Genomic DNA, 20,000 nt, shown 5'->3' on the forward strand with positions numbered 1-20,000 from the left:
CTCCCCGTTCTCACAGTGTTTTGGCAGCAACAACAACAGCAGTCTTTCCCCAAGGATATTCAGTTGTTCAACCAGTGGAACCAGCTCAAACTGACAAACCTATTGGCTATGGCGCCTTCGGTGTAGTCTGGTAAGTCACCCAAGTCTTTTTCACACACTTTGCACACAGAACTATTGTTAGCGTACGTGCTCGAGCCCAGCTGGCGGCTGCAGCAGCCAAACAAAGCGTTGTTTCTTTGTCTGCTCAGGGGCTCGTTCTTTCATGAGCATCTTTGTCACTGTCATTCAGTCCTCTTTGTTCATGCTGGACGTTGAGAAAACCAGGATCTGACTGCGACAGATTGACATAGCGCTTAGCTTAAGGTTTTTTTTTCTTTCTTTCTCTTCTCGGCGCTTGTCATTGCTTTAGGAGATCGAGTAAATCCCAGTTGGTATTCGTCAGCTGCCATGCCAGTTCTGCCCAGGGGACGTGTCACTGGATGGTTTTAGTGTGGACCGACTGGGACTGGACGCTGTGCCATGCATCCAGTATCCTCTGCCCTATGTCTTTCACTCGTTCTGTATCACTGAGACAGAGAGAGAGAGAGAGAGAGCCTGGAAAATGTCAGAGAAGTGAATATATGAATTCACAGTCAAAATCATTGCTAAGGCTAAATCCTGCTTAAGCCTGTTGTGCTCTGAGTGTAAAAAGGTGAAGATTTTTTTTTAATTATTTTTTAAATTTTTTACTGTACTCTAATTAGTAGTTAACAAACACATTATAAATCATTTTTGTGTGTGCATCTTGGTCAGTCACATTTATTAAATAAAACAAAACCAACCCCCCCCCCAAAAAAAAAAAACACACCAAAAAACAACAACAACAACAACAAGAAAACAAACAACTGCAACAAATACGTGTGGTCGTGGTGAAATAACATTGAGTATGTGCATGAATCGGGGTGATTTCATTTTTATTGACAGTGCTCTCTGCAAAGTGTGTTTTGGGACTATTGTTTCCTGATGTTTCCCTTGAGATACGTCAGTCAGCATAATTTTAAAAAATGTTCATGAATATTGGAACATATTTATGGTATTTGCACTATATCCTGCTTTTCTCTACACACTTCCACACAGTTTGAACAGAAGGAGCTACCAACATGTTGAATACATACACTGACACATCTGTTTCTAATTGATTAGTGTTGACAACTAAGGCCATGGTGTTCCTTGACTGCAGTATGTTTGATATGATTCATAGTATCACAACAACAAAAACTTTCTGAATAAGTTGCTGTGTGTGTGTGTGTGTGTGTGTGTGTGTGTGTGTGTGTGTGTGATCTGCTATGCAGACATCTGATTGTTTGTTTTCTGTGTATGTGGGTGGCACTGTAAACACACAACCTATTATCAAGTGTGGGAAATTTCTATGCACCATTTGTTGTTAACCAAGTTTATTTGTTTGTTGGTCCTGGCAGTTAGAAATCCTAGAATATTTTAAAACTAATTCTCACTCTTGTGAAATGGGTGATGAATAGCTTGCTTGTTATTTCAAAGTCGTGTTTAAATTACCAAATGTTACCAAGTGCTAATTAGTTTTGAAAAATCAGTAGACAGACCGAGTCTGGTCAGTATTTAAACAAGGGAGTAAAAGTCAGTTTTGATTCTGAATCAGCTATTTTCTTAGTTATTTAGTGTTGTTAAAAGGTGTGGCAATATTTAAAAATGAGTGCTGAGTCAATAAAATTTGCAAATGGAAAATCTGTAAGAAAAATCTTTAGGCTGTGAAACAAGACTCGCTTGGATAAGGAGTGTTGATGTTTCTGACCATAGGTCCTTTTGCAAGGACTGTGATTAGTTTACATGTACTGTATGTAATGTAAAATTGAAACATCTCTGTGTCACAATAACACTTTTATTACACATTCACACAGTATTCATTATAATATGCATGCACCAAACACAGAGTTATTGAATTAATTATTAATTAATAATCCTAAACTAAAGAGAACTTCCATTCTGTTATTGTCATGATATTGTTTAGTACTGCTAATAATTGTGCTATTTTAAAACTGCATTTAATCATTAATGATATCAGAAATATAAAGTTTAAAATTTTATTTTGAATACTAGTATGTTTTGCTGTTTTATTTTAAATACTATTTTAGTTAAGTGCACAAACCAGTGTATGGAGACATTCCTTTGACTGGTCTGACTGATTGAACCCACGTGAGTGTTCGTTGTTTCAGTAACATGCCTTTGTTGACCATCTACCCACTGTCTCTCTCTCTCTCTCTCTTTCCATCTCTCTCTTTCTCTCTGTCTCAATACTTTGACAAAAGTCTGACCAGTCCAGTTCAGCTTGCTCTGTGTTTGATCTTTATCTCACCATTGGGTTGCTGTCTGAACCCATGGGACCCAGAATGTCTGAGCGAATGGTCTGATGTTGGGGCTCTGTAGGAGGGGGGTCATTTGTACAATAAATCTTTCTCTTTGATGTCCTCCCCCCCACCCCCTCCCCATCTCCTGTCCTAAGCTTAGCCCCTTCCTCCCAGGGCCCAACTCCCCCCCCCCACCCCCCACCCCCATCCCTGTCGTCTCATTAAATTTGACTGACTGAATGGCATCCACCTGGACAGGGGATAAATTAGATGAGTTCCCTTTTCTTTGGGACTCGCGTCCCACCTTTGATGCTCACCTGTGGAAACTGTTCGCTCATTTGGAAAGTGGCTATTTTGGGAATTTTCAGCTCTTCCTGTTCATCATGAACTGAAGACCATGTTGTTGTTTCTTGTTTTTTTGTGGTTTTTTGTGTGTGTTGTTTTTAGTGCATGCTTCATCTTTTTTTTCTCTCTCCATACACGGTGTTGGTGTTGTTGCTCGAGACAATGAAGAATTCATGGATTGAATTTGTTGCAAATTTTCTCAGTGTGTTGGAGTTCTGTAGCTCTGAGTATTCATTCAATCACTCATGTATATCACGTGTGGAAAGTTCTTCCGGACTCATCTGTTTTCATGTATTCAGCCCAAGTGGACTTCTGTCTGAGATCATGTTGTGTTTGGCTTGATTGCTCAAGTTGTTTATAAATAGCCAGGCAAGGCAGGGACATTATTTATATTATCATTCCTGAGATAAGGCTTGAAGTTTTTTGTTGTTGATGATATGACATGGAAGAAGAATCAGCTGTTTTACTAAATGCCTTCATTTGCAGCAGTGTAGTTTGTGGAGTTCATTCTAACTAGGATGAATAGTGAATGAAATCTGACTTTGAGCGTGATGTATATATCATATTGATGGGAGCGTCCCTTCTTGTGCAAAGTCCGTTTCCCAAACATGTCCTATGCATATATGTACAGAGTGCACTTGGTTCTTTTGTTTGTGTGGTGTGTGCTGCCACTACCGGCTGTTAGTGTTTATTATGCCTTGAGCACTCATGGCACTCTGATCCTTTGATCTCAGGTCAGATGGCACAAGACAAAGTACATCAATTAGCTTTTATGCACACCGTGACATACACAGACTCACACGCTTTCACATGCACAGTCAAACACACACACACACACACACACACACACACACACACACACACCTGCATACATGTTGCAATTTATATCATGTGGTTTAAAAAGAATATAGCATGGTCGGTAGAAAAGTATTAAGCAATTCTTTGCTTGGACATGCATCATCATAATTATTTGATTCACAGCAGAAAAGTACGGCGACGCGCGCGGATTGATTCAGCTTGACCTACTGTTAATCAGTGGAAATAGACCCTCTACCCGCACCCTCCAGCCTCCTCCAATCCAAGTCTCTTTCTTTTCCTCCGCCAGGAATTCGCCACACTAACGTGTCCTCCCTTCCTCCCTCTGTCAGCTGTTTCTCTGTCACAACACAACGCAGCAGCAGCGCGTAGAATCGAGAGCGAGTCCCACTTTTATTGTTCTTTTTTCTTCTTCCTTTCCCTCCCCCCTCTCGTCACAGTCTGCTCTCGACTCATGCATACAACAAAGACTTGCGAGCAAAGAAGTGAAAAAAGGGGAGTCCCAACCGGCAGACGGTTGTTCTATTTTTGGTAACCCCCGCGAAAGCAGACAAAGACATCGAGTTCGATGTCAGGCACACATACACACACACACACACACTTGTCTAGACAGGTAGAGAGAGAGAGAGAGGGAGTACCACCGTGAACTTGATAAGCCGACTACGGACTAGTGTTTCAAAGCACGAACGAACGGACCCAGGCAAAAAGAGTAACTACAACTGGCTGAAAGCTGGGCTTGTAGTGCCAGGGAGTGGGTGTTGGGTGGTTTTTGACTCCCCCCACTAATGCCCAGAAACCCACAAGGGTCTACCCTGCCCTACTCTGTTCTGTTCGTGCAGTCAGTCCCGGGGGGGGGGGGGGGGGGGGGGGGGGTCTGAGCTTCAACTTCAAGGAAGGGATTGACGTTGACAGAGAGCGTTTACAGTCCAGCAGGCTTCAGATGCTTCCCTGCTTGAGAAGGGGATGTGTGATGGAGGAAGCTTATAGAAAAAGAAAAGAAATTAATGGTTAAAAATGTGATTAGTTAGTTAGTGCAGCAGCACAAAACCTTTGTGCAAGTTTTTACCTTGTGGAACTGCCTTAAAGCAGTTTTAGAATAATAATAATAATAAAAAGGAGAAGTTTTTTTCAGGTTTGTGGGGATAAAAGTAAAACTAAATCTTGCATATTTTGTAGTTAAAAAAAAGAAAAGAAAAGAAGTAAGGATCCTATTCCCAATCAGAAAAAGCAGACTGTTGCGTATATTCGCTGGTACAATTACAAATGTTTCAATAGTTTGTCCAGAGCGTATGTTTTTAAAATTTTTTATTCATTTATTTATTTATCTTTTTATTAAATTTAAACCTACCTGCCAACACTTTCAACACCCAACCAAGCTGCCAGTAACCATGAATTTTTCATGTGTGCGGCACATCAGCTCAGCATGCATTGCTCATAACTGATGGTTTTCCTGGCCCACCCCGGGCTCCCAAAACGGCATGGCCATGTTGTTTCACACTCTGTGCTGCACTTGGGAAGAGGTACTGGGATGCAGGGTGCATGCATTATCTCATCATTTCCAGGCCTGCATGGGTCTGATCAGATTAAGGCTTTTCCTGTCCTGGGTTCACCACCAGCACAGGTTCAGACTTCACTCAAAGCACACCTCCACCTCTTCAGTCCTTGTATATAATGTCTCACAAATAGTATGTTTGAAACTGTGAATGTTCAACTTTATTTCCTTTTTTTTTTCCAGTTCAGCTGAATGAAAAATTGAAAGAGAGTGAAGAAAGCAGGGATGGATTGTTAATTTAATTTTCAGTGGCGTGGCGTTCTGGTTTTCTGCTGAAAATTTATCCAGAATACAGAATTAGTAATGTTTTGATAGCATAGCTGTCCATGAGGTTGCCGTGGCATACATTTTCTCTTAATATCTAGATCATGAGATGATCAGGAAATTTAATATATTTATGGGGGGCTTCTATTTCATAGCAGTAAAGTCTGTGCCTGTGATTGGTTAGTGCCAGTGTGTGATCTAAACTGAAATGTGCAACAGTTGATGTGCGTTGTGATTGCGGTTTTTATTATTATTATACTGTCACAGTACTGTTGATCAACAATAATAGCAAACACTCTCCTGTTGTTAATCATGATAATATATGTATCTGGTATTGAACACACTGTATCATGAAGACCATTTAAAACTGAATATATGTAATACTTACTTACTTTGCAACACATTATAAACAAGAATAATGTTTATTTTTAAAATAAAACAAAAAAGTGTTGACAGCAAATAATCAGGAACACAAACTAGCGGTGGTATTGAACTTTTAATTTTTGTAGTGCACTTACACAAAAATACTAGCATGCACATGTATGTAGACGTACTGTTCAGCGTGTACACACTCAGACACGTAAGCATTGCACAAAAAGGAAAATGTGTTCCTGCATATTCAAATATGTAGATCACTATCCGATTCACTGAATGATCTGCTGATGTCTGACGCAGGGATGTGTGAGGCATTGAAAACACTGCACTTTTACACCTCATCCAACGGTTTCATACAAAGGCGCACTAGAGTGTGTGTGTGTGTGTGCGTGTGGACGTGTACACTCACACACTTTTGTGCACACACACATGCGTGCACGTGCATTTTTAGGTACTCGGACGCCATGCTTAATGTAAGTACACACATAATCTCACCCACATACATACAAACACACTACTGACGGAGACTCACACACACTATACTTACACACACACACACAGACGCACACACACATGCACGGAAACGCGCGCGCGCGCTGGATGTCCACACTTCCGAGCGAAGCGCTCAACGGCTGAAGTAGAGTCCATCCTGACTGTCAGTTCTGCCACTGCGCTAATTACGTCATCCTCCGGTGACGGTTACGAAACCCCACCAGTCTGGCGAACCCAGGCCGGTCTGGCAATCAATGCAAATTTTATGCAAGTGCCTGTGGACATGTCCCCTGGCCCACCTCTCTCTTCCCACTACTGCACCAGTCATCTGACCGGATCCCCCCCCCCCCCCCTCTCCCCATATTTGATGCTTTGGAATTGCGTGTGTGTGTGCGCGCGCACACAAATGTGTACTTGTGCATGCCTCTACAGTACACGCATACTATTATACTATGGCTTTGTACGGAAACCATTGGACACATTTGGACTTGGAGGAGTTGAAAAGTGTAAAGTTTCTGATGCATCACTACATGTGATGTCTATATATATCGTGACCGTCGCGAACGTTGTGGACATTGTGTGTGTGTGTGTGTGTGTTGTTGTTGTTGTTTTTTTGTTTTGTTTTTGTTCCACTCCCCACCCACCCCCAGTTAATGCGCTTCTTGGGGCAACAGCCTGCTTTTCACTGCTACTTTACTTACTACTGTTCGTGCTTCGATGAATGATCAGAAGGAAGCTGTGCCTTCAGGGATAGTTGTTATTTTATTTTATTTTATTTTATTTTTTCTCTCGTTCAGCTCTGTACAATCATCGGTACACAATACACCGCCACCCACACGAGTTATACACAGGGCCTGTTGAGGACCGTCGGTGTTTGGCCAGACAAGGCCTGCTAATTAGCGTTGAGCCATGTGCGCTAAGAAAATGTCGAGTGTGGATGTTGAATGGTTGGTTACACGCCCTCAGCTCCCCACCTCCACCCCCCAACCTCTCTCTCTCTCTCTCCCACCCACGCCCCCTTTGTTAAAAGTAGGATGTCGGTATTCGGCTTGTCTGCCTGTCTATGAATGTCATTGTCAATGTGGGGACACTTAGACAACTTGTGACTGCCCTATTTTAGTATTCGTTTTTAGTCATTGTATTCGAGTGGCGTAGTCTCGTTTCGTAAAAAACGACAGAGGTCGGTGTTGTTCAAACCTGAATGACATCTCTGCCCCTCTCTGTCTGTCTCTCTGTCATCCCGCTTTCTCGCACGCGCGCATGCGCTGTCACGATCATGCAAACCATGAGTGCGTGTGTGTCAAGTCGGTGTGTGATTTGCAGAACACTTTGAAGGGATGGGTTTGCATGGGTGCATCAAAAATTCATATACATACATAATTTATCGTTTTAGATCATGAATTAGATTTATACAGATACATCTGTACTTCGGTTTAGTGTCTAAATCATTCCCCATTGTATAAAGTGCCTTGCAAAAAAAAAAAAAAAAAAAGTGCCACGTCTGGAAAAGGGTGGTTGTAGGTGATTCATAATATTGTATAACATACAGTCGTTACCACAAAAAATATGATAATAGATTAATACACCTTGTTGGCACTTGTCTCCTCCGCCCAGTACGTACAAGTTGCTGTTGCATGCACTTTCGGTGTAGCGAGTGATTAGCTGCACCTGCCATGGCTCAGCTGTGCATGCCAACCACGATGAAGAAGAGCCAGTACCTCTTGGTCTTTGTTCCTTCCCCTGCCAAGAACGGGGGGTTCCTGTTCTTCAAAAAGAAGAGAGAAAAAAAATTCGCTTTTTGTGCTCTTTCGGGGCGGAAGTGTGTGTGTGTTTGCTGTGCTCGTTTTTCTGTAGATTTATGTAGATGGGTGAGTGTCAAGTTGGAACTATTTCTACATCATTACTACTAAAAAAAATAAAAAGTTACCTTGACTAAAGGACAACAAACGAACATCCCATGATACCAAACACACAAGCCCCTCCCCCAGGTCCCCTTCCTCACGCCCCGTCACCACACACACACAAACACGCGCGCACACACGCACGCACGCACCACTACTTAGAGCTGAAGTACCGTCTTGGCCCCCCCCCCCCCAATCCATTTTAAATTTTATTTTTATTTTTTTATTTTATTTTATTTTTTAAAATATTGTTTTAAAAATTAAATCCTGCGGAAAAACCATCACACACAGTCGGAAGCCAACACCCACCTTTTTCTTCTTCTTCGTCTTATCATTGTTTTTGGGGTGTTTTGTTTTTTTGTGGTGGGAAAGCAGCAGCCTTGAAGATGGTTTTAAAACTAATAATAATAATAATAATAATAATAATGGCGTGATCGAGGCCTTAAGAAAAATAGCTTCAATGCATTCTCGGGGTTGCAAAGCAAACTCGGTGCAGCTAACTAAAGTACCGCAGTCAGTGTTTGTTCACAGTTCAGGGATTAGCTAGCTTTTCCTGGCTCGTCATTGTCCAGGAAGGTAGGAGAAGGTGGTTGTCCTGTCCACCACCACCACCACCACCACTCCCCATACTGTCAAAAAGCCCCACTGTCCTTCCACGTCACAACTACGTGACGTCTGCTTCACTCGGAGATTTATCTGTACACCTGTGCCGGGTTTTAAAGGAGATGATTAGTTGACACTCGTGTGTGTGTGTGTGTGTGTGTGTGAGGAAGGAGGTGGAAGGAGAGAGTGGGCGAGGTGGTCACACCCACACACACACACACACACACACACACAGCAAAGGGAGGTGGGGTGCAGCTAGTTTCTGTTGATTTTCACTTTTACAGGGAGTGTTCTTCGTATTAATAATTGTCTTAATTTTCTTGTTGTTGATGACAAGAATCATAATTATCGCCTGCACACATTATGATAACTCATTAACTGCAGTTTTGATTTATAATTGTGTTGCTTAGATTTATTTTAGAGACCGGTAAAAAGGGATTGGGGCGTACAAAATCAGCTTAATTTGACTAGAAAAATCTGGAAGACGTGTTACTGCCAATGTGATTCAAGAATTTAGTATCAAGTACACCACTTGTGAGCTCTTGTGTTAACATGATGAACACAATATTACCCCCAAATTAATTTAACAATGGTTTACTTTATGTAACACTTGTTCACAGATGATATTGGATATAATATGCATGCTCATTAACGGTTCATATTGTATAATACTACGCTTTCACGTTAATTATTGAATGTTCATGTTCAGTAATGGTTTAGAATTAATTTTATGACACTTCTTCAGAAAATTTCGAGCATCCATTAAAAACTAATACTCATTCATTTATTATTTATTTATTGTTCATTCTTTTCTTTTTTTCTTTCTTTTTCTAATCTTGATCCCAAACTTTTCAGAACTGGCACAGTCTTTTTACCTTATTTGAATTATTTTGCACGAACATAGAGCATAGAACAAATTTCAAGCAGTCAGCGATGAGTTTCAAACAATGCCACACAGCCTGTCTGTCATGACAGACAGTTGAAGCATGGATGTAGGGCAATGACATTTCCAAACTGTCGCTATTGTTGTGGCAGGGGATTGTTCCGCGTCTTCCCACGCCCGTAGTAGGAGGTGCTCAATACTTTGTGCCATGGGGGAAGTCTATTTCCGGAACATTACGTAACCACTGAGTCGCTGCGAGGTGTTTTTTTTGTTTTTTTGTTTTTTGCTTCTTCTTTTTCTTTTAAACTTTCTCCTCCCAACAAGGCCGGGATTGTTTATTGTGTACGGGGTAGGGAAATCCACATGCGCGCGACGACACCACCACCACTACCTTTGAACTAATTAATTAAAAACAAAGCTAAGTCCACCGAATTCTCGAGAATGGATTGATTGACAAAGACTGATCACGGAGCGGTTTAGCTGCATGATCGAACTCGCTGACTCGGGGAGTTTCAGCTCTCCTCCACACCACCACCACCACCCTGGTCTCTGTCTCCGCCCCCCTTTCCCCTAGTTTGATTTCCCTGCTCGCGCTTGACAATGACTTTTCCGCTGCTTTTGTTCCTTTTGAAACAGTCCTACCGTTGTTGTCGCGATTCTTTTCCATTCTATTCTTCGGAGACGAAATAACTGTTCCGCGTCCCAGCGTACAGCGGGCGTCTTATTCTTCCTTGAACTACGGTCTACTGCCAGTGACCTGAAACTTTTACAATTTGAGGGCACTGTAGCACAAAGTCGGTTCGGGTTACTGGATTAGTTTTCAAAGCAAATACTTAAATAATGTAGTCGAAAGGGAAAGGCAGAGACACAGACTGAAGGAAGAGTAGTGGAGGGAGGGGAGGGGGGTGGGGGGGGAGAGGAGTGCGAGAAAGGAGGGGACTATTGAAGGAGAGGTAGAAATGGTGGAAAGAGAGAGAGAGAGAGAGAGAGAGGGGAGGGGGAGAGGTGGTATAAACTTTTAATTGGTGGTTTTTGAGGACTATCAGATGTACACCGACGGCCATGATTTATTCCACTTCCACCCCCCACCCCCCTCCACTCCTCCTCGCCCGCCCCCTCCTCCCCCGCCCCCCCCCCCCTCCCCCCCCCCTCCCTAACTCTGTGACAGACGGTTTCTTATTACACGGCTCGTTTCCTGGTAGGGGGAAAAAAAAGTAAAGGAAAGAAAGAAAGGGGGTCCTCCCCCAAGCACCTCAGTGTAGAAATTTGACGTCCCTGCTCGGTCGGTTTTTTTTTGGCGGGTCGCTCATAACGACATATTAATTGACTCTTTCTGTCTTCCTGTCTGTCTGTCTGTCTGCCAGTTGGTCTCTGTCACACACACACACACACACACACACACACACACACACACACACACACACACACAGGTGCACATCCTTTTGTCGAAAAGAGCCAGTAAACTCCTGATCTCCCATCAGTGGGAACAGACTTGAGGGCACTCTACATTATTAGGCTGATAGGAGAGTGTGTGACTGTAAGTCAAAGTACATAAAGGTGTGACAAACCTCCCCCCCAAAAAAATACAAAGGGACAGGCCAAAACAGGCATGCATTTATTGTAACGACGTCCTGCGCGCATCATTGGACAGTGGTTTGGAGTGAGAGGGTGGGGATGGTGTAGGTGGGGGTGGGTGGGGGGGTGGGTGTGAAGGAAGGACTACTAGGGAGAGAAGTGTGTACTGTAGATGTACATTTTGTACTGGTAAAAAAACAAAAAACAGCTAAACCAATTATAAAATTGTTAAAAATTTCTGTTAGTGTGTCAGCAAAGTGTTGTCCCAGTGTAATCTCTGCTTGGAGCGGAGCGTTCGTATCGAATTCAGTCTGTGTGTGTGTGTGTGTGTGTGTGTGTGTGTGTGTTGTATCTATAGTGTGACGGATTTCAAATGCCGAGGGGGGAGGTGGGTGGGTGTTAACTGTCAGAACGCCACAACAGACACACAACAGACCTGTACAAAGAGAGTAAGAGGGCCCAGGAGTAGGAGGGAAAGAGGAGACTCCAATTGATTTGTCTACTCAAGCTACATAGCAGGGCCAGGGGGGTGGAGTGGGGGGGGGGGGGCTATGGGTGGGGGGGGGGGCCTGACTTTCCCAATCCCCCCCCCCCCCCACATACTCCCTCCCCCCCCACCATTACAAGCGGCTACCTCTCCAAAAAGTTGCATAACCCTTGACCGGGGCAACGCTCCACTTCACTCCCTCCCTAGCTCCCCTGTTCCCACCACCCCTTCTCTCCCTCCTGTCACTCTCCCCCCCCCCCCCCACACCTCCCCTGCCATCGCGCCTAGCCCTTCCCCCTTCCCATCCTCCCCCTCAGTCCCAGGCGGGAGAGATAGGGATTGTTTACAATCAGGCCACAGGCACATGCTGTGCAGGCACTGAACTGCGACCCCTCTGCAGCACTTTTTATTCAGTGACTCCATTCATCACTGCTCTCTCCCTCTGCTCGTGGGATCGACTGATTTTACGAGACCTACAGGTACCTGGAAGTTGGAAGGTTAATAGTTTAAATAATCTTTAATTGTTCAACAATACACATGATTACAATTCAATCAATGACAAAAGAGCATCAACAAGCTTAAAGCTTATACTGTGCTCACAACGTTGCACTTCAGTTTTAACATGACGGCTGATGAACCATATTATCAGTTGTATATCAAGTTTAGTCGCGGTTCTACCCTGTCACAAAACCATGGTTCTACTAAGGTGGCGCTCTCTTCTCTCACAGGGAGTCGAAATAATAATATAAGCAGGTTGAACCAATGAGAAAGGAGCGAACACACTGTCAGCAGTACATTTTCCCTGTACACGTTAGTCTACAGCTCAGTGCGCTGAACTCTTGACTTAAAGGTCAGGAAGGTTTCGATTATCCCGACTTTTCGCTCTTCCTCACTCTCCTTCTTTCCTGTGGGTCTGCCAGTTCAGTAATATAGCCGCTATAACAGTGCCAGACTAACGCTTCGGAATCAGTGCGTTGAACCGTGATGTGTGTGTGTCGGTGTGTGTGTCAGTGTGTGTGTCTCTCTCTCTCTCTCTCTCTCTCTCTCTCTCTCTCTCTCTCTGTGTGTGTGTGTGTGTGTGTGTGTGTGTGTGTGTGTGTGTGTGTGCTGTTTTGCTTTTGGTTGATTTGTACAACGCTTCTTTTTCTCCTTCTTCTTCTTCGTCGTCTTCTTAGTATTCGTATTCATATTAGTATTAGTATGTATCCGCGAAGCATGTAATATTCAAATTGATTATGTAATGTCTGCGTGTCATTGAGTTTTTGTTATATATACATATATTCAAATTCATTTTTATTATGTGATGTCTGCCTGTCGTTGAGTTAACCGACGGGCATTGATTTGGTTGGAAAGTGAAAATTGATAAACGGATTGATAAACAAGCCGCCAAGTTAATGACTGACCGGAGCAGACGGGCATTGCTTCAGGCTAGTACTGTAAAATTTTGTAAGGCGGAAAGACCCACGCTGGTAACTTGTGAATAGACGAACGAGCAAGCAAGCAAGCAAGCATGCATGCGGTAGTGTTGGTTTGAATTGTGGGCCCTTATGTCTTACTTTTGAATTGTGGGCCCTTATGTCTTACTTTTAGCAGTGTACAGTACTTATTTCTTGGTTTAAACAGTATTTTATTTTGGGACAGGTCACATACTGATACAACACTTATTTCTTCTTCTTCTTCATCATCATCATCTTCTTCTTCTTCTTCCTCTCTGTCCCAGTCTGTCCTGTCCCTGTGTGTTTTTGTCTGCCTGTATCTCTCTCGCTCGTTTTCCAAAGTCAGCAAACTGCGTACAGTGTACTCGCTGGCTTCAGTTTTTCAGTTTCAGGTTCTCAGGGAGGCGTCACTGCGTTTCGGACAAATCCATGTCACGCTACACCACGTCTGCTAGGCAGATGCCTGGACCAGCAGCTTGATCCAACGCACTTAAGTCAGGCCTTGAGTGCGTGTATGCACACATATATATATATATATATATATATATATATATATTTGTGTACCTATCATAGTGGATTTCTTCCGCAGAATTTTGCCAGCGGACAACACTTCATGTTGCTATTACATGGGTTCTTTTCCAGTGCGCGCCAAATGCGTACATGTTGCATACGGAACCATGGTTTATCATCTCTCATCCGAATGATGACGTGTGGAAGCGCAGTTCGATATTCCAGTCAAAACTTGGGAGGAAAGGGGCGAGAGCGGGATTCGAACCCATTATACACCCCCTCTCTGGGACTCGCTGTATTGGCAGCATATGAGCGTCTTAACCATCGTACCACCTTTACTTCCTCCCCACTAACAGTACACGCTAGCAGGCAGATAAAGTGGAAACGCAATGAAGAGGTGGAGTGGGGGAGGGAGAGGCGGGGGGTGGGGAGGGGGGGGGAGGAGTTGGGGGGGGGGGGGGGATGGGAGGTAGTTCAAAAGATACCCGGGTGGAGCGGCTCACATCAAGAGAGTAGGAGGGAGAGTGGGAGTGGGGGAGAGGGTTTGTTGGTGGGGTGGGAGTTACTGGGAGGGGGGGTGGGGGTGGGGTAGTGGAGGAGAGAGTGGTTTCTTCCGAACTCTTTGAAATTCTTTTTCAGGGTGGACAGGAGTGGGGGAGATATTTTAACGGGTGTGAAGCATCACCCAGGCGACACGATCTCCTTTGGGAGAGGTGGGGGGGAGGGGGGGGGGGGGGTTGTAGTGAGTGGGATGGGAAGATGAATTCCTTGTGTGTGTGTGTGTGTGTGTGTGTGTGTGTGTAGAAATTGATGCAGTGTATAATTGGAATGTATGGTACGCTTGCTGCAGCAAACGGTGCATGACTGACAGTAACATGCTGTGTGCATGGAGTGTTCACTTCATATGAACAGTTTGTACAGTGCAGTTGTGACAGTTTGTTGATTCATACATTTAACCCTTTTACACACAAGTGTGCACAGAGAGCGGTGCATTAACTGTTGTGTACAGTAAGGGCGCCACACACACACACACACACACACACACACACACACACACAAGAGTACAGTACAGTAAAGATTTAAAAAAAATTTCCACTCAGCACCTTTCTGCTGTCTGTTTACAATTACATAACGAGTTCTTCTCCACATGGAAGGGGATGGGCTGTCTTGTTGGTCTTCTTTCGCGTCGCTTTTCTGTCTCTCTGTCTCTCTGTCTGTGTCTCTGTCTCTCTTCCTCTCCTTGTGGGGGATTGACTAAAACATTCCACTGGTCTTTCGCGCTGGTTTAACTCACTCAGTACGGCCAGTCCTCTCTTCTCCTCTACACAGACCACTCGGATGTCCAGTGGGTGTCTGAATGACCCAACCTTTAGCTTCCGTCGTCAGAATTGTGGTATTCTTTGTCAACATTCACCTCTTCAGTATAAGAGCCTTCCGCTTGCAATATTTTGATGATGGTAATTGGGGTGAAACGTTGTTAACGTCGGCTCTTTCGCCGTTCGTATGGAAAGAGTTAAGCTCTCTCTCTTTCTGTCTTTCCCTTCATGCCTATGATATATGATATATCTCTGTCTTTCCCTCATTCTCTCTTTGTCTCTCTTTCCTTCCCGCCCCTCCCCCTCTCTCCCTCCCACCCTACCTCCCTGCCCCCCTTCTCTTTATCTGGTGATAGGTTATTGTGTTTCTTTGCTGTTGTAAACCGTGTCCTCCGTGTGTCTTGACTGTCTGTCTGTCTGTCTGTCGCTCTCTCTCTGTCTCTCTTCCCCCTCTCTCTCTGTTCCCCCCCCCTCTCTCCTCCCTATTATATATATGTTTTCTCCCTCTCCTTCCTCCCTCCCTCCCTTCACCCCTCTATCCTCCTTACCTCTGTCCGTCTCTCTTCCCTCTCTCTCTTCCCCCCCTCTCTCTCTTCGTCCCCTTTCTCTTCTCCCTATTATATATATATATATTTTCTTCCATGCCTCCTTTTCTCCCTCTCCTTCCTCCCTCCCTCCACCCCTCTATCCTCCTTTCCTCTGTCTCTGTCTCTCTCTCTCTCTCTCTCTCTCTCTGTCTCTCTCTCTCTCTCTCCTCCTCCTTCTTCTTCTTCTTTCTGCCAGTTTTGGCTGTTAGTGTGTTAACCTTTCTAAGTGACTTACATGTTCAAAGCAGACTTCCCCTATTGGTTGGTCCTGAACCATGAAGAACGATGAACCTGGGATGGGATTAGATGGGATGGGATGGGATGGGCGGTGGTGGTGGAACGAACTACGCCTTTTGTTTGCTCACATGTACTGAGGGCAGGACGTGATGAGAGGATGTTCCTGTTTGCCTGCCTCGCCAGACGTTCTGAGATCGTGATCGTGTGTGTGTGAGCGTGCGTGCGTGTGTGTGTGTGTGTGTGTAGTGGGGGTGGGAGGGTTGGTGAGGGATGCTTGCGTGCGTGCTAGCGAGAGAGAGAGAGAGAGAGAGAGAGGGGGGGTGGAGGTGGATGGGTGGGGGGGGGGGGGGGGGTGTTAGACCTACTCGAAGCGAAAGTAGATATAAAGTTTCCTGTTTATAACGCATCATTTTAAGTTGTTTTTATAAAGAGAGAGATTCCCTTTTTGAATTTTGTTGGGGGAGGGGGGGGTGGAGAGGGGAGGGGGTGGTGGTGGGATGTGTGTGTGTGTGTGGGGGGGGGGGGGGTTCATGTATATCGTGAGAAAGCTATTGTTTGAAAGTCTTTGTTCAGAAAGTTAGGTAGAGAGAGAGAGAGAAAGAGAGAGAGAGAGTGGGGTTGTAGGGGGGGGGGGGGGGTCCTGCTTTAAAACGTATGTTAATTTTAAGCATTATCATCATCATCATTATTTATTATTATTATTATTTAGAACATGCTTCATAGGAGAGACCTACGGACGAGGAAAAAAACAAACAAACAAACAAACAAACAAAACAAAAACAGAGGCTCCTCTTCTTCGTGTTTTTCCAAAAGAATCAAGTAGAGCCAGGCGTGTTCAAGAGGCAGCAGGTCTGAAAATAGCCCACTGCACTGTTGGAGCTACAGGTACAAGGGGGAGAGAAACTGTGTACGCATGCAGCCGTGCCTCCCCATCATGTTTCGGGTCCGCTGGAAAGTCCGCACAGATAGATAGGGAGGGCAGCATCTTCAGTGCAGCGCAGCGCAGCGCACGTGCATTACGTTCTGTACCAGATCGTGGTAAGATAGGGCGATGAATAGAAGCGATGGGAAGTCAGAACGTTTGTGGTGTGGTGTGGTGTGTGTGTGTGTGTGAGGGTGTTAGGGTGGGGGGAGGGAACCCAGACAAGTTATTTACGAGGGTAATAAACAGATAAGAAAAAAATAAACACGCTTTAATTTTTTTTTTTTTTTTTTTTTTTTTTAAGATCCAGCTCTCGTCCTAAACTGGGGCTAAAGAGGGGATTATGACTCAAGATAGAGAGAGGGAGAGAGAGTGAGCATGTGTGCGCATGTGTATGTTTGTTTGTAAACAGATATATATATATATGTGCCCGGAAAAAAAGGTAAACGGTTTCTGGCTGGTTAAAAAAACAAAACAAAGAAAAACAACACCCCTCTGCCCCCCCAAAAAAACAAACAAACAAAAAAACCACACCAAAAAACCCAACAACTTGGCCGATTTAGATCGCTTACAGTTCTGGCTGGCACGTAGTCTCAAGTTCGCGAAATTGCCCAAGTTTGCGCGCCTGGTCACCCACTTGGTTCTCAGAGAGCGTAGATTCCTTTGTCTCTCGCAGACTGTTGGACCCACAGATAAAGAAAGGGAACAGCTACGTCTGGCTGGAGATCTATAAGCGTCGGAACCAAACTCGAACCCATCTGTTCAACATGTGCATGGATCATTTTGCTGACATGCATGCATGTGTGGGTGGGAGAGAGAGAGAGAGAGAGAGAGAGAGAGAGACGGATATTGGATAAGGGATAGACTCGTAGCTCCAGCCGGATACATAACACATACTCGCGGACTTTGAAAGCTGAAACGCAAAAGCTTGATTTTGTGGCCAAGGTCTGTGTCATATTGGTTTATCAAAATACGTCTTTCTCCTTCTTCCGCCGCTACCCCCCCCCCCCCCCCCCCCCCCCCCCCCTCCTCCGCCCTCTCTCCGCTCCTATTCTTATATTCCTGTTCCTCGCTAACATCGAGATACTAAAAGTGCGTGGCTGTGGGAATGGTGGACACGCAATACCCATTGCGTGTACAGCGTGGTGGATGTGATATGTCCATGGTTAAGGTCGGACAATAATTTGCGAAAGTTGATACACCAGGGCAGTTGTTCTCTTCTTCAGTTCTGAATAGATCGCCTGTTTCTCTCTCTCTCTCTCTCTCTCTCTCTCTCTCTCTCTCTCGAAGCGTCCATTCGCCTTTGTATTGTTATTTGTTTGTTTTTTGTTTTTTTTACTATTCTGTTTGTTTATTCGTTTTAAAGGATGTGAATTCATGTAATAAATACTATTTTTGTTAATTATATCAAACGTGTCGAGTGTCCTGTTGTTTATTAACAGTGTAAAGTGTCATTTGAGGACGGTCGCATAGGCATTTTTTTCTTCCTTTTTTCCCCTTTGTTTTTTTTTTGTTGTTGTCTGTTTTGTGCTCTGACTTGACAATGCAAAGAGTGGCATTGTCTTGGTGTGTGTGTGTGTGCATGCCGTTCAACTGATTATACTTGCGTGTGCATCTCGTCAACCGCTGTACAGTTACTTTTATACTTCAGTACACCCGGGTTTCCGTTACTGTTGCTTTTCAAATTTATGTATTTCACGTCAAAGACACTGGCATTTTTATATTTGAAAATGAAGCGTAATCATCGCATCACAGCACGCTGTTCAAAGTGGTGACGAATTATTTTATTGTTCAAAATTGTTCCCCTTGACCTCACCGTCCCTGCCGCTCCACAGCACAACCGCACGCCTCTCCACCCGCCCCTTTCCCCCCTTCCCCCCTTCCCTCCGTCAGGCTGGGGAACTCTCAGTGGATCCGCTATTTTCAGTGGGAGAGCAGATGATTTCAAAGGGGAAAAATTTTTTCAGAGGAAAAAAATTTTCGGGGGGGTCAGGCACGAAACTGAATTTTTGTTTTAGCTTTCAGGAGAGCCCCCCGCCCCCCCCCCCCTACCTCTTAGATATATATCACTATTTTCGTTTTCGCCAAGGGGGACTTAGCCCCCAGGACCCCCCACCTGGAGCCTAAAGCAGCCCCTGGACCGCGGCCGATTTTCTTCAGGAAACTCTTCCTGGACAAAACTGCTCCCACACGAAACACCCACTACTGTGGTGATTGCCCCGATTGTGTTCTCTTTCTTCTCTCGCCTCGCCCCAGCCCAAGAGTTTGAATGGAAAATCGTCCTCGTTAAGTCTGTCTCCCCCCCTCGCCCCCCACCCCCCCCACTCCCCACCCCCAAGGTTTAGTCAAAGGTGTTATAATTGCCCTACCACTGCCTTCGTCAACGGTAGCTTGATTTTCACACACTCACTTTGCTCCCAGTCTCCTTGACTTGCAAAAGCCAAAATCAGAGCTTTCTCGTGAGTTTTGACACTCCGCCTGTGAAAAAGGAATGGACAGGTTGACACTTCACCACAGGCAAAAGGTTATAGTATAGTAGACCACAGGCGTAGGTAGGTATAGTAGGTGGCGAATGCTCCCAGTGCGACTGTTTAATTGTTTTCTTTGGCTTCTTGTGAAAATATCAGACGGTGGTGTGGTGGTGTCAAGTGGAGGTGGGTTGGTTGGACAGTCGTGGAAGTTAAGGGAATCGCTAGCGTCTTCGGGAGTATGTTTTTTTCCCTTCTTCTTCTTCTTCTGTCGACATATATATAGAGAGAGACAGTCACCCACAGATGGACACAGACAGACAAACACACACACACACACACACGCGCGCGCGCATGTTTAAACCGACAAAACACCCCCCCCCCCCCCCCCCCCCACCCTCCCCCCAAAAAACCTCGGGTCACATTATCACGGTTTCTCCGCAGTATGGAGGATCGTGCGTAGAGTGGGGTAGTAGTGGATGTGGGTTAAGGACATGATGTATGAATAGTGAAGTAAACACATCTCAGTTTGCCCAATGGATGTTTCGTTCTGACAAGGAAGTCGGGGTATCCTACTTACATTACCTACCGTCATCCGGGTTGGCTGGTTGCAACCAAACGGCGCGCAGTGACCGCGATTTTTTATTTATTTATTTTATTTCCTCACTCTACCACCAGGACCTTGAGTTCTGTGGCTTGGGTGACAGTGTTCCGTGTGTAGAATCGCTTGACGCATGTAAAGAAATTAATTGGGCGAAGTAATCGGGCGGAAACAATGATAGTTTTCTGTGGCATAGTCCTGGAGATAAATCCGCTTTGATGGGATGACATACAACTGCATCTTAATTACTGGGGGTTGGGTGGGGTTGGG

At 44.8% G+C, this 20,000-nt stretch overlaps 1 protein-coding gene across 2 annotated transcripts in view; it reads left to right on the forward strand.

Annotated features, from left to right (window-relative positions):
- LOC143288058 (serine/threonine-protein kinase NLK-like) overlaps positions 1-20,000 on the forward strand; it is a 90,891-nt gene that overhangs the window by 433 nt on the left and 70,458 nt on the right. For both annotated transcript variants that reach the window (XM_076596323.1, XM_076596325.1), the window contains exon 1: positions 1-130. This exon is cut by the window's left edge and continues 433 nt beyond it. In XM_076596323.1, coding sequence (XP_076452438.1) covers positions 1-130 — 130 coding nt within the window. The remainder of the gene's footprint in view (positions 131-20,000) is intronic.

The sequence above is a fragment of the Babylonia areolata genome, chromosome 12, assembly GCF_041734735.1.
Source record: "Babylonia areolata isolate BAREFJ2019XMU chromosome 12, ASM4173473v1, whole genome shotgun sequence".
NCBI classification, from domain to species: Eukaryota; Metazoa; Mollusca; class Gastropoda; order Neogastropoda; family Buccinidae; genus Babylonia; species Babylonia areolata.